Source organism: Amphiura filiformis, chromosome 11, assembly GCF_039555335.1.
Source record: "Amphiura filiformis chromosome 11, Afil_fr2py, whole genome shotgun sequence".
NCBI classification, from domain to species: Eukaryota; Metazoa; Echinodermata; class Ophiuroidea; order Amphilepidida; family Amphiuridae; genus Amphiura; species Amphiura filiformis.
In genome coordinates, this window is record NC_092638.1 from 39,189,191 (window position 1) to 39,204,856 (window position 15,666).

Consider the following 15,666-nt stretch of genomic DNA (forward strand, 5'->3'; position numbering starts at 1 on the left):
AACACGGATTTGAGTTTACCAATTTTATTATCAGTAAGTTCCAGAAACAAGTTAACAACAAGTGTATTGAAGCCTAACAGCTAAAACTACATGGATCATGCATCAAACAAACGAAAGTGGAATTGGGAGACGGTAATTTGAGTATTTGACGGTAATTTGAGACCTGATTTGAGATAATCTAAGCATGTGTGCCATGTCGTTTGTGTATCGATACTGACATTGAGTGTTTCGACATGTCGGAAGTCTATGTATTTTCCGACTATCGATACTTACGACAATCGATTACAGCACTACATACAAGTCTGATTTCTCGCTTCTGGTGCATGAGGTCCTGGTTGTGATTCCCTGCAGTGGAAACACTTTTGGGATGATGGCCTGGAAAAATAAAGTTTAGCCAACTCTAAATGCACCATGGATAGAGCTGAAGTCTACGGATGTTGCCAAATAATTCAGACTTCAGAGCCATTGGTCCTGTGTACAGAGAGCCATACCTGTAGCAGTTCCGAAAAGAGTAGGATGTTAACCTATGACTCTCCCAACTCGTCCCAATGGAGCCTAATGGAAATAAGCTTCACAAGAGTCTTTCTTGGGTTATCCAGGTCTGTCACAGTCAAACCCAAACAAATTTAAATAGTTTTTTTGAAGTAGTGATAAAATTATGTGAACATGTCAAGATGGTAAACACATGCAGTTGATAGCATTATCGAATAATTACTCTATTACATACAAAACAAAATAGTTGTAATCTCCAAACTTACAGCTGGTTGTTAAGCATTGTTTACCTCTTTTTTTTTCACAGAGTATTTACAACAGTAGTCAAGAGTCTTGGCGAGGAGTTCACTCCATTGCATGGACCACCAATAACATTCAGTTATTTGTCCAAGGTAAGATTGGGCGCTCTAATTAAATGCCCATATTGTACTAAGCAATCGCAAAGAGCATAGCATATCTTCATTAGGTATTTTCATCGTTTGACTTCAGTCAAGCAGCTCTAAGCAGCAGTGAACCACTTGATTGGCCCGCCAGAGTTCTTTTAAGAGTTATGCTGGTTTCATAACTTCCTGCCGCATGCCGTTTGCCACTCCGACAACGATTTTGCTTCAATGAGCAGTTGCACCATAAATGCTAGCGGACACCAGCGGCAAGCCGATATATCTGTCACTCCACCGCTTTGCCCAAAGCAGCAGATTACTAGGAGTTGAATTCAAGTCTTCTTAAGAGCGGCACCACTCTGAAGTATGAGAACAGGAAAAAATTTGTGGTGTTGCTGAGCGTCAACATTGGCTTTCATAGTCATGTCGCTGCTGCTCAGATCCTGATAAATCTCATCAATAATGTTCAGAGGTGTGCCGCTCTGCTTGCAGAAAAGTACAAGCGGCATGATGAAGCATCATGCCGCGGCAGAAAGTATGAAACCAGCATTATCAGTTTGATTCCATTTATCATTCTGTTCATTGACTTTGTTAATGCCTGTTGGGCTATTGTTCACATTGCACTTTATATATAAAAGAACACAAAAACAAAACAAAAATGCCTGAACACCAATTTGCTACCAGTTAATTTTAAGGCAGTTTTCTTGTGACATTGGTATATAGCTATGACTGAGATGCAGGTAATGTCATGCAGTTCACTACTAGCATACATAGCTAGGATTTTCGTGGGGGGTGGTGACTACTATTATGACATGACACATGGACATTTTGAATTTTAAGACTTTAAAAGGTGATACAGTGATTAGAGATCCATTGAAATTCCAGGTATCGTACTATTTCACTGCCTGTGTGTCATATGTGATGCGTGGTGTAAGAAGTTAACATTTCTTTTACTATATCTGTATGCAAGTAATTTTCAGGTTACAATTGGTTGTAATTTAATTGCATTATTTTCCCATTTTTCAGATGTTTGTTGATGTTGTTGAATGTGTGGAGATGGTACAGAAAGAGATGGGAGATGACATGACCATCACATTGACAGGTGGGTACATGTAATAGTTCCAGTATGAGATATAACAGATCTCTAATAATTTTCTTATCCCTAGGAGCCTTTATGACACGTAGTTACTTCAAGAATGTCAAAGAGGCACATTACAGGGTGTCCAAGGAAAAACATATTTTTGGTTTCAAAATTTTCCTTTCTCTTTATCATAACAGAGAAAAGGCAAATATAAAACCAGAATTCAGTATGTAATAATTTTGTATGCAAATTTATAGTCTTTTCACAAGTCTTAGAGTGAAATTAAAAGTAACATTTAAGCATATATTCAAGATTTTGAAAGCTATTTTATCTGCCAAATTTATATATTTTGACCTTTGAACCTATGTTATTGACAGGTAATGAGTGTTTGTCAGTGATGTCCGATTGCGTGCAGCATCAGTTGGGCAAGTTTGAGCATACCATAGTGCCATATGTATTGAGACAACTGGATTCATTTATGGAAGAAGAATACCCAAAGACCCAACATCTGTTATCACCCCTAGAGCTCCTTTTCAAGGTAGGTATAGGCTAGACTTGATCGTTCATCATCAACCAACTGTGCATGTTTATTTGTGTGATACTTGATAAAAAACCATTCCCAAATGGGTGGAACTCGAGAAAATGTTTGTGAGAAAATATGTGCCCTGGCAGAACCAGTGGTTTAACTACGTTGTCGGGAACAGTAGAAAGCCGGCTCGATTGTCTGCCAGGGTGTCAGTGGTCGATCATGGGCTTGGTTTTGGAGCCAACCCTAAAGTAATACAAACCAGTATGCAATATTATTGAATCATTTTACAGCACAGAACAGTACTTATTCTTTTACTCTCCCGTGATGAAATATAACATACTGATGTGCTAATGATATGCGGGATGCCTTCAAAACCGAACTGCCGGTCAACCACGGCACCCTGGCAGATCCTGGGGATTAAATGTGTTCTATCATGTGAACAATAGAAACCAGGCCCAGTCACCCGTTTTGTAAGGGCAGCAGCGGTCAACTGGTGGTTGGGTTTTGAAGCTATCCCTAAAGTAATATTGTTTATCAACCAGTATCAATATTGTTGAAGCCTTCATTTTTATTAAAACACTACAGTTTTACTAAGTTTTGTTCTTGTTTCATATTTGACTTATTGCAGGCAATCTACTATATGAGAGCCTCATTCCCTAGTGACCTTGCTACCAGTCTACTTGGCCCACAGTCTAAACTCAGACAACTAAGATTTCAACCCAACAAAGAGGTAGGTCAAGGAGATTAAACGCAAGGAGAACCAACTCCGCCATGTTTATATGCAGACCTGAAACTTAGCGGATTTCAGCTTTTTATGTTGATCAAATTTACGTGTTTTCTTTAATTTTCAGCCCAATTTGAGCCATTTTACCTCAATTTTATACTGTTTTCAGCTTTTTTTGAGCAATTTAGCTTTTTTTCACTAAGGATTTAGGTCTGTATTTGTGTCGATCATGTATGACAAAATAGTGTGCCCCCGTATATACCTATCAAGATGAAAAGTCTTCTGCTCTTTCCCAGCTGACTCACGAACTTAGTTGGTAGAGCATTGGACTGGTAAACCAAAGGTCTCGGGTTCAAATACTGGATGGTCAGGGGAATCATTCATGTTGTGTGGTGAGAAGGTTAAATACAATTATATTATAAAGTTGCCCACATGTTTAAAGGATGTCCCCGGCAATCACAATATTATGCCTTATATGTTAGAAAAATAATTATCAAGCACGAATCGTGTGGTTTTATTTGAAACAAACTCATATTAACCATAAAAACGAATTAATACAGACGTCTCTCAACACGTGATATTCAAAATTCCCGGGCGCCAAAATTGTCCGGTGCAATGACGTCCCAGTAATACAATGTAGGCTGACAACAATTGAGCACAAATAACCATGACGTCATTGCACTTAAAGACACTTTACTCTAAAAGAAAATAAACTGTAATTTTTATCTGTATGTTTGCTGTACTGTTCTAATCTTGATCCATTTTAAACTGTTGTGTCTTTCCATTTCCCTGCAGGTTTTGGCTGTGGTGCTGAGAGTATATCAAAGTCTTCTATGTGTCAAAGACATTCCAATGCTTGAAAATGTATATAGGTAAATAAGTGATAACTATGCCTTAGTTTCAAATTTTATAATTTGAAGGATACAGCCTTATTAAAAGTGTGTTCGGTTTATAATAAGGCGGAAAAGTTAAGACTCATAGCATTGTGTATTGATATAGAATGGCATGCACGCAGTTTGGCGCAATGCTTACACTACAATGTAGTTGTGCGCTGTGTAATATGTGACTGGCGCACGCTTATGTGAATTTACGCGAACGTGAGTTGGGACTTTATTGACGCCTCGCAATAACAACAAAAGCCGAATAATTTCCGCCTTCTATAAGCCGAACAAACTTAAGTGAACTATTGCATGGCATACCTTTATGCTTGAAACATATTGTGCAATTTTTATGAAAAACAATGCTAGTGTTTCATTTTTTTTTGTAAAAAAAGGTGTTAGCATCAGGGTTTACATGCAAGTCTGTAGAAAGAGAGTGGTAGGGCACTATTACCTCAGTTTTCTTCCAGTTTTAGGCTTATAGTAATTTGCATTCGAACATGCGGGTATACCTTTGAGATACTTCCACCTACCATAACGGCACTATTGGAGTCCTTGTAGAGCACCTGAATGGCATTGACCACAACCTTTTCCATAATGCATATACTTGCCAACTATCTTGTTTTACCCTGTCCCATTTTCTGTGTCCCAAAACAGTGAAAAACTGGATTGTCCAGTTTTCCGTTTTTCAGGAAAATTAAAAAAAAATTTAAGGTTAGGTTATCTATTTTTTATGGGGTTGGAGTGTCCCTGGAGTTAAAGCTAAATGCTAGAATCATTCATGGTTGACCTACAAAAACAAAGTTAGTGTTTTAATATGCTAAGTGATAATTTGTGTTCATGTCATGTGTCCCGGCTGTGACAAGTGAGAGCTTCGCTTCACATAAGATTGTCCCTGTTTTTGATTTTCCAATTACAATATTGGCAAGTATGCATAATGTCGCAGCACTGAAAACATGACAGACCTGTTGATGGAGTTGAAGGCTCTTTTGAAATCCACAAAAGTGACTCTCAAGGGAAGTTGATACTCCTTGAAGCCTACCATGATCCTCAAAATGTGTATTTGATGAGCACAGCTGCATCCTAATCTAAAGCCAGTAAAGGATCAATGTGAGGTCAAATCCTGTTCAGAAGAATCTTGTTGTACACTTTTGCGGAAATAGACATAAGCAAAATACCACTATAGTTTGTCATGAGAGAGAGGACACCTTTCTTTGGTAGAGGGATGATTACATTTGTGACCCATTGACGGGATGTACTGAAATCCATAGCTTTCTATAGTTCTATTTTTCATAATTCACATAATTTTCAACTTATTTGACAAGAAATACATTTTTTGATATTGAAGTATGTTTTTAGCTTAAATCCTGACACAAAAATAATAATGATACAATTAAGCTTAAGTACCAGAATATAATTATATTTCTTCAAACTTTTTACCAATTCAGTTTATTACTTGCTGACCTTGAAGTTGCCTACAACACACTACTAGTCTCCGCCAAGAGCTCCGTAACCGTACAGCTGGCTACAGACAACCCATTCACTGGTACAGAACTGTCCATCCTGGAGGCGAAGACTATTGCTATGTTTGATCTCAATGCTTTCATGGATATTGCCAGTGCAAAGAGTTCTATCATTGGGGTAAGTTTTATCACCATTCTCATTACATTGACTCTTGATTTAGGGGCTCACTGTGTCACCAGCTGAAACTGCATTTGTTAGCCAGTGATGTGTTATGTGCATACAGCGAAAGATAGGCATGTTGCCCATGATCAGTGCAGGGTGTGTTAGCGAACTCAAAAATAATGCAAATGGTGCAAGTGTACACAAAAGGAAGTTTGGGTGTAAACACTGACAAGTCTAGTGCTGTTTGTACACTCAGATGAGTGACGTTGCCAGGTTCAAGCACTCTATACTAAAATGCAGAAAACCTTTGACGAGCGCGTATTGTAAGGATACATCGCGTATGTACTGCGTTGCACGCACTTGTCTCTGATTGGCTGCTAAGGTGATATGTTGTTGCTGAGTTGAAATTTATGAATGAATTGTGCGCCGTACGCGTTGTTAGCGCCGAATTTGCAACATCACGGTAGTCGCGCTCGTAAAAGGTTTGCTGCATTTTAGTATACCAGCGTCTAGTCAGCCGAATTCAAGTATAGTAGAATTTTAATTTTGGTCCTTCAATTTGTCCAAATTGTTTGTATTGTTTAGTCCAATTGTACATGTATTCTAAATTTCATTTTAAGATTTAAGATTCAGTTTAAGGTCATAAGAAAATAGTGAATATTTCTCAGTAGATGCCTGATGGCTACATTTATAAATTGTTTGATTAATCAAATATTTTTTATTAAATGTTTACAGATGTGGGCCTTATCACCTAGTCTATTTGATCTCCTCTCCAAGCATCTGATTCCTGTACATATGCCTATGGCTGAACAGTTTCCTGCCGTCCATTATACATTACTCAACACACTATTTGCTCATGCTCAGAGGTATGTATATGGCATAAACAGGGGATGGTAGGTGGTATCTGCCCCTAAAAACAGTGATAAGGTTGAAGTTGCGACAGAAAGCAGAAAGAGTGAAAATGAATGTATAATCTAAATTCAAGCCCTTTTGGATTGTTTTTGCCTTCAAACGTTGCACATTTCACAATGACCAGACTTCCCCCCTCAGTATGACCATACTGGTTAAGCACCTGTGTATGTAGAACTTTCGGTATGGTGCCATCATAGATAGAAAGGTGTTTCCGAAAAACTAATTGTTACTTTGGCAGAACTGGTGATTGGGTCTGGGTTCTATTGTTTGGAACAATAGAATGGGGTTAAACCACCGGCTCTACCAGGGCAACAGCGATTGACCGTCGGTTGAGTTTTGAAGCCATCCTTTGTGAATTTTTTTATAATCATTCTTGTATACAGCCACTTATTAAACATTTGTTTGTTACTTCTAAACCACATTGGAATTATTGAATTCGCAATCAACTTGGTCTACAATTTATTTGGGGCCCAGAGTGCTGGGGGTAAATTAAGCACTTAAAAAAATGTTAATAGATATTATTTACCTGTAACATATTTTTCCAAAAAAAGAAAAGAAAAAAAGAAGACCAATAGGGAAATAAATGGTTTTTTAAAAAGGATATACAACTGAAGGATAAAATATATTTTAAAAAGGGTGTTGGTCATGCTGGAGACATGTAGACAATTAGTAACTGTTGATCACCTTATTGATTGATGATGAGATCAGAATCAACTTTAATATTATCAGTGATTTTGATGAGGCTGACATCATTACAATGTTATACAGATATTGATTTTGTGTTTTGTTTTCTGTACAGTCATGGTCAATTCATCTCTAGTGCATTTGGTATAGCCACTAGTCCATCGGTCAAGATTCCAGCCATTACAACTTCTTCACAAAAGACTGGTGGTCATTTCTCTAAGATGCTCACTATCCTGGCACAGATATTACCTCACCCAAAAGTGGCTGGTGATAGCAGGTAGGTTGACCTGATACTACTGTCTAGATCAGAAAAATATTCACATGAGGTTTTACATAAAACAAGTTTTTATTTTTGGAAGGTTTGTCTCTCGATCTCACGTGCATGAGTTTGTGAAAGCTATCCTAGCGCATACATAGCCTTATGTGCTGGGTCTTCTTTTTTTGGTTATTTAACATAAAAAGCTAAAGCAAATGGGTGTTTTTCAAAATGTTTACAAGACAAAATGGTTTTGGGTCTTATTTTACAAATTCAGCAAAAAATGCAGATAAAATATAAATTAAAAGTAGCTGTGACCAGCAAGTTTTAAAATTAATAAATAACTGATAAAGAAGATTAAAAAATGTGACAGCCTCAGCGAGACCATATTTACATGTAACATAAAAATATTTGACTACTTTTCCCCCCTGTAACCCTTCTGGATATGGAATCAGAAAATGTTGATATGATTCATATGAGGAGTCGGAAGCATCAAGATATACTTTCACCAACCCATTAGGGCTTTTACATATTTAGGAATACAATATTGCACAAATAGACATATATGAAAACAAAAAAAAGATGGAAATCTGCTCAGTGGCCTCTTCCAGTCATACATGTGAAGTGACCCATATGTCCACCCTACCCCACCCATGCAAAACCACAACACACCCTCCCAACACAATAAGGACATGTCAGATAAAAATGGGTCACCTAAACAGCATTCATTAATTCGATTGTATAAAGGATTAAGTTGTACTCATAATTATAAATCATTTCTCCAAAAATAGTCCAGTACACCTTTCAATTACGAAAGATTTTATGTAAGGAGGGATAATTTCCTAAAAAAATATAATGAGACACTTTGGAGAAAGACATGTTGTTATTTGTAAGTTAAAAGACCTGTCTTTTTCTGAATGCATCTCTTACTGTATTTGATTGTTTCTTTCATTGAATCATTCAGAAAACTCTGTCTGCGATGGTTATGCCAGATATTGAAGTTGCCACAGCTAAGGGACTACTCTACACTGTATGAACACAGCGCCTTTACATCGGCTATAGAAGCCTTGCTACCACTAGGTCAGTAAATAATTTACTTGTCATTGTATATCATGGCCAAAGAGATTGGGCTATTTCAGTTGACATCCATGCAATCCCTGTGGAAGACATGACATTAATCTCCCACTCAATGGGAGTAGAGTTCAAATAGAAACACCCATTCAGGTAACCCCGTTTGAAATGCACACTCCCTGTGTGGGAGATTAAGGTCATGTCTTCCATGAAGGTGTATGAATTTTAACTGAAATAGAGCATTAGACCCAAAGAGTCGGAGTTCAGTTGAAGTGCCTCATGCACATTGCTATGGTAAATTTGCCATAGTGGTTTGTCATCCATGACGTGTACCTCTGGCATTAATTGATGCAGTCCGAAGTTGAAGGTTAATTTGCGTCTTATATCCTTGAGCGTTACAAAGATTTCTGGACATAACACTTAGTATGTTTTATTGGTACGACGCAGTAGATGCAGAAGCAAACACTATATTGTGAAGTGTGTCGGGTGTATGGTGAAATAATTTGGGAGGTACACTGTTTTGTCCTAGCTGCATTGCATGATCAACATGCAAATATGATATTTTATTTATTTTTTCTGGTGAAAATGACCTAAAATATCACTGAAAGATTGAAAAATTTTGCTTTAAAAGCTTAAACAATTCAGAAATGTATATTATTGATTTATCTATTCTCACTTTATTCAAGTTTATTTTACTTCCTTCTTTTTTTAGCTCACAATCCAGACCCTGACATTTGTCTGGCAGTGTGTACCCTGATGCAACAGGTCTTAAGAGCTGTCAAACCTTCTACAGATTTCCTGATTGGGTAAGTCTCTTTGTAATCAGCCGTTTTTGTGTCTCTGTCAAATGTGAGATGCAGAGATGCCACTTTTCCTGTCTTAGACGGAATTCCAGTTTTTTAAGGAAAGGAAGAAATTTTCAGGATTTTTTTCTGCCTTGGAAAACCCAGATTTGTTAATTTTATTTAAAGTTTAAGATCATTCATACTTAAGGGGTACCCATCCATTTACTTTGACCCCATTTCAGAACTTCTTGCGAACAGATACTGTAATTGTGATACACTCTTGGAGCCAAAATGGTCTCATATCATTGGCAAAGTTCACCGCCATTCACTAATCATAGCTCAGAATTTGACCTTGTAATGAACAAGTTATTGTACCCAACACATTCAAAGGGCACTTGGTGAATGTAGAATTTTGCAAAATTTTATGGGAAATATATCTCTTATTCATTTTCTTTGAAAAAAAAACCCCAGATACTCGACTATCACCAGGTCAAAATCCACACTACCCCTGTGGAAGATTCAGCTAAAGTCTTCCACACAAGGAGTAAGAGTTTTGAATAGAATAGACAATTGGGTAACTTCCATTTGAAATACTCACTCCAGTTGTGAAAGATATAAATAAAGCCATAATACAGGGGGAGTATGGGTTTCAAAATATTGAACTCTGACCAATTACATTTGAAAAACATACTCCCACTGAGACAGATATTTCCAAAATCTTCCACATGGGTAGTGTGGATTTTAACTGGAATAGCCCATCATCACAGCTTAAACTATAGTTGACTTAGTCATGCAATCCGCAGAGTAGCTTCTTGATTTTTCATGATTTCAATAATTAGTCAAATTAATTATACTATTGTTACCTCCTGACAGATGTGTTGAGATTTGCAAGATCAAACTTGTTGATAGCAATGAGAAAGTGGCCAAATCATACGCAACACTACTGGAATTGATTCCTGCGGATATACTGCTCAGGTAAATAGACAAGCAATCAAGTAAACAAACAACATGGTAATCAAATAGGTTATTCTTGATGTGTATAATAAAAAAGCAAGAAAATAACATTATTAAAAAATTATTTGTTTTTTGTTACTTTGCGCTAAAAAGAGTTCAACTTATGCTTGTGTTAATTTACAAAAATGCGACTAGTGTAGATTTTCTGCACCCACACCATTCTATATCAATCCACGATGCTATGAGTCTGGCATTTATAAGTCAAACAAATTATAATATAAACATTCTTTTCTGCATGTTACGAAAAGCAAATGAAGCTTGCAAATATTTTCCTGCTCATGTAAAACTATTGCCCAAACAATTAATTTTTTTGGCCTAATGTGAATTGGTCTGATATCTGTGTGTAAAATGATTGTCTTCATTCAATTTGTAAATCTAGAGCTCTCCTTATGTACAGAGCACTGGAATTGGTTGCTTCTTGGTTGGTATTGTACTTAACCTTTTTTTATGTTTTTTTTAAATTTGGACAGAAATGAGTTATCTCCTCTGACATTAGCCAAGCGTCTTGCGGATCAAAAGGACTCATCACCAGCTGGTTCATCAGAGATTGACCCATTGGGTCTACAAGTGGTGAGGCTCTCCAGATGTAGCCATATCAACAGATCACCTGGTACATTTCATCCCCATGATTTCAAGAAGGTCATGGCTTACATTCTACTTGGAGAGGAACCAAGGTAGGTGCAGATTAAAACTAATATTAATGGAACATCTTTCAAAAAAAGTTTTTGCCTCTCCCAACTATAATTCTAACCAACGAAGTACTTCAATACCTGCCCGAATGCCAGGGGCAGGTAGCTTTGCTGTCGGGCAGGTAAATTTTCAAAAGTGCCCACCTGGCAGGTAATAAATTCAGGATGATAAACTGTTTAATATTGCAGTCCATAGCTGAGCTACTCTAGGATGTCTTTTCTGAACCTTTCTAGGTCCACTTTTTGGTGATTAGGTGTTCAATATATAGTGGGAAGAGATCCATATTTTGGAATCCCGCACCCTCCCAATAAATATGCATATGCATATGGGCATGACTGTATTGCATTGATAAATACACATGCAACATGGTCAGTATGTTAGATGATTGCAAATTGCATATACAATTTCTGTTGGGTTGGTTACATGCCCGACTGGCTAGTGGCCAAAAAGGTACACCCCTAATCTCTTAATCCTGATTAAATAACTGTAATCCTTAATCTAACCATAACTCTAATTTTAAAACCTAACCGTAATCGTAATCATATTTTTTTTTCTGGAAGACACTAAAATAAAATGGCCTTAGAAAATCACCAAAGCTTGAAAATTTTGATAAAAATCTGGAAATATTTTGCAAACATTTTTTGAAAACTTCTCAATATCTATCAAAAAATATCAGTCAAAATCAACTTTTGCCAAAAAATGGCTGTTGTTACTTCATAAAAAATAAATAAATGTTGGTATTTATACAGCGCCTTTCACATGTGAACATGTACCAAAGCGCTTTACATTTATTCCGCCGTCGTTAGAATATGTCAGCTGCCATACAATGCCCAAGGCATGCTCATACCTTTAGGCGGCGCTCAATGGACAGTATTCATAACAGCTCCCCATTTCACACCTGGGTGGAGAGGAGTAATCGAGATAAAGTGCCCTACTCAAGGGCACAACACGATGGCGTCGCCGGGGCTCGAACCCGCAACCTTCCGATTATGAGTCCTAGCCCGTTCCGCTCGGCCATCGTGCTCCCATACAGCTAAAAAAATCCTAAAAATGCAAAATCTGGATCGGTCGGACCGGAAGGCCTAAACCTAATTTGCATGCAGTAACTTTTTACTTCTAATAATCCCTTCCAATATATTTGATTGGTTTGCTATATAGCAATTCTTTTCTTATTATTAGCTGTGATTGGCTTAATTTGCTTTATCTTTCTCTTACAGTAATCCTGATTGGCTTGCTAGGATGTATCATAGTTGTCAGAAGTCAGAAAGCATTGGAAGAAGTAGTGATATCACCTTGTCCCGCTATGTGAGTATGGATGGATCAGTGTTCTCCAAGCTGTTTAGTTACAGTACTAGTATAGACCTTTTCAAATAGAAGTTTGCCGAAAACAGTTTGTTTATATGATGACCACACGTATTGGGTGCTGTACTTATGCTAGTTGCACAAATGGCAAATGCTTATTCAAATTTAGGCAAGAGTAAGGATACTTGTGCACACGCCTGGTGCATGTGCATGGTTTTCCGGACATTTTCAATATTGATTTGATAAGTTCTGTTAGATGTTTGGAATTCAGTAAAGAGTAGAAGGGTCAATTCACTTCTATTTTTTTCAGATAAATATTTATGGTAGTGTCAGAAATGTAATACATGGTTTGAGATGAACTTGAAGGACCAGGGTAACCCTGCCTCATCTTCATGTTGGAAATGTTGAGAAAATTGTGTTTTAAAGGATTAATAAATAAATGAAAGATAAATTTTGGATTTATATAGCGCATTTTTCCAGATGTTTCAAAGTGTTATAATTTTGCTGCCACTGGTGAATCGTCAGAATCAGATTGCATCAACTAGGCCGGTTGCAGCCAAACCTGGCGTACACCTATCACTATCAGCACTTAGATTGTTACATCCATGAATTTTCTGTGCAGCTCCCCAAATTCCATTGGGTGAAGGAAGTTTTTGAAACTAAACAACTAAGCACCAATATTGAAAGCAAGAGGATCCCAGAGATAATCTGCAACAGCAAGCATGGACTGGGATAAACCCAAGTACAGTCCATGGGGTTGATCTGGGCTAGAGTGGCAAGTTTTCTGTGATTTAAAACACAGAATTCCGTGATTTTCCGTGCATGGTTTTGAATACTAAATTTTGTGATTTTCCGTAATGTAATTTCAATTCAGTGTTCACATTCCGTGATTAAAAATCTCATTTCACAAATGAAAATTAAATATAAGCGTATGTCTACTCTATGTCTAGTTGTTTTAAGGTTGATATCTTTGAAGACAGACTTCGTTTTATTATTTTTACCTCACATTCTCATAATTTCTTCTTCATTTTTACTTTTCTCAAGAAAAAACATGTTTTTCTGTGAATTTCTGTGTTTTCCGGGTTTTTTTTAAATTCTGTGGATTTTACCATTTTCCTGTGACACGGAAAACTGGCCACTTTAGCTTAAAGCCAGGACTGAGTGGTGCAAGATGAGGTAACAACTACTGCACCAAATCGCTCCCCTTTTGCCATCATAAGCCTTTGTATATAAGGCTATACTTCACTGTTCTTTGGCTTTATTGGGCCTGGATTTGGACATAAGTCATTGTCGCACTGAAAAGTCTTAAACCAAAATCTAAGTTTTGTTAAAAATGTAGATGAGTCGGTGTTGGGCCCAGTCCTTGATTACTCTTTCCAATGTTGCTTGTAGTACAGTAAACTACATCCAGATGTTGATGGATTGAAATAAAAATGTCATTTTTCCCCATCAGATTGATAGCAACCGAGCACTGCAGTGGTTCTGGGCTACATGGGAAGCAGCTCAAATGTGTGTGCTGCTGAAATTGAGAACACCACTGGGCAAACCGCAGGAAACATTCAGAGCAATTGAAAGTGAGTTTACAGGTTATGAGATTAACTCAATTTAATTTAGTTGTTATATTAAATAATTTAATAATGTATTTTTGTTATGTTGTATATTCATTTATTAATATTAATATTTGCCACTTTCTATTGTTGTATCAAGTTTAGTATGAGTGGATTTAATTGTTTCACATCATTGTATCATCATGGTTTTATTTTCATAGTGTCGATTCCATGATTACTAACTATAAGCCATCCCTTTGTATTATACTAACCAATGAGGGCAACATTGGGCTATTTCAGTTGAAATCCATACACCCCCTATAGAAGACATGACCTTTTATAGAAGACATGACCTTTTAAGAAATTGACACTCCTGTGTGGAAGATTAAAATCTTCCACACAGGGAGTGTCAATTTCAAATGGGGTTACCTTGAATGGGTGATTCCATTTGAACTCTACACCCCATGTGTGGGAGATTAAGATCATGTCTTCCATAGGGGGTGTATGGATTTCAACCGGAACAGCCCATTGTTGACTAATGGGCACCTTAAATAAGGCTCTTCTCAGGTTAATGCAGGGATAGTTTATAGCATTTGAAAATGAATATTATAGAAAAAAGACAATGATATTACTCCACCAGAAATTCTTTTATTTTTCTTCATTTTCCTTCTTACTTAGATGCTTTGTTGGAATATTGTAGAGATACCAAAACTGGAGACACAAAGTGCCAGGCTCATGGTCCAACTTGTCAAGGTAAGTCAAAAATATATATGGAAGCATATTATTTCCCTTACTTTGTGAGTAAATGATGTATGCACTTTGGCTGAGGAAAGGATGTGGTGCAATGACAATGAATCTCACATGATGTAGGACTGTTTTCTTTATATTATAGTATTCAGCAAAGGCCCTCAGTGGTGTCCGACTGCTCTTCCTAATTGTTGTGTAAAAATAATTAGGTCACTCCAATCGAAACCCCACTTCCGTGTTTATGCTATATAAACCACGCAAAATCAGCAGACTGCTGAAGAACCTTGCCGAAAATTATAGTCATATGATTTGCATCACATCCTGACTGCAGTTCTTAAATTTACCAATGGAATGACAAATCTAACATACAAAGTGCTTTAGGCGATTCAAGTCAAAATCAGCTGTTCACATTTAAATACTTGGTAACATCACCTCTGTTGACCTAATAAATCAATACAGACAATTTTTACTTGATTTCTATTTGGCAATATGTCATGATCACAAAAATATGCCATGATTGATCACAAATGCATCCATTTCATGCTTATAAGCACAAAATGGATGCCTTATAACTTACCCATCTGGATTGTTTTTTATAGCATTCGGTCCAGAATACACCAAAGCTCAGATCCGTCCTGTTTTACTATTGCAATTCCTGGAACACCTGGAGAAACTCATGTACAATGCATATGAAGGATGTGCACAAGCCATGCCAACTGCTCCAAAGGTCTGTATCAATAGCATAAGTTAACCAGGGACTGCCATTTGAGGAGAGCGAGAGCTATATATCGCTCTCTACAGCTCTCCTTAAATCTGATATAGGAGAGTGATTTTTAGCTCTCTTTAGTTGACCATTCTATCATTACATTCTTTTGTTAATGCTCTAAACAGCTCTCCTTGAAGGCTTCAGAAGAGCTATTTGCTCTCCTGCAAATTCCAAAAGACAGT

The 15,666-nt window shown here is 37.1% G+C and overlaps 1 protein-coding gene across 1 annotated transcript in view; it reads left to right on the forward strand.

Moving 5' to 3' along the window:
* Positions 1–15,666, forward strand: part of LOC140164826 (serine/threonine-protein kinase SMG1-like) — a 114,543-nt gene that overhangs the window by 12,185 nt on the left and 86,692 nt on the right. The window contains 16 exon segments of the mRNA XM_072188202.1: positions 800–884; positions 1,899–1,974; positions 2,331–2,491; positions 3,111–3,212; positions 4,002–4,078; positions 5,533–5,725; positions 6,446–6,576; positions 7,422–7,583; positions 8,527–8,642; positions 9,346–9,439; positions 10,292–10,393; positions 10,903–11,106; positions 12,340–12,427; positions 13,878–13,998; positions 14,650–14,724; positions 15,318–15,445. Of these exon segments, the coding sequence (XP_072044303.1) occupies positions 800–884; positions 1,899–1,974; positions 2,331–2,491; positions 3,111–3,212; positions 4,002–4,078; positions 5,533–5,725; positions 6,446–6,576; positions 7,422–7,583; positions 8,527–8,642; positions 9,346–9,439; positions 10,292–10,393; positions 10,903–11,106; positions 12,340–12,427; positions 13,878–13,998; positions 14,650–14,724; positions 15,318–15,445 (1,915 nt within the window).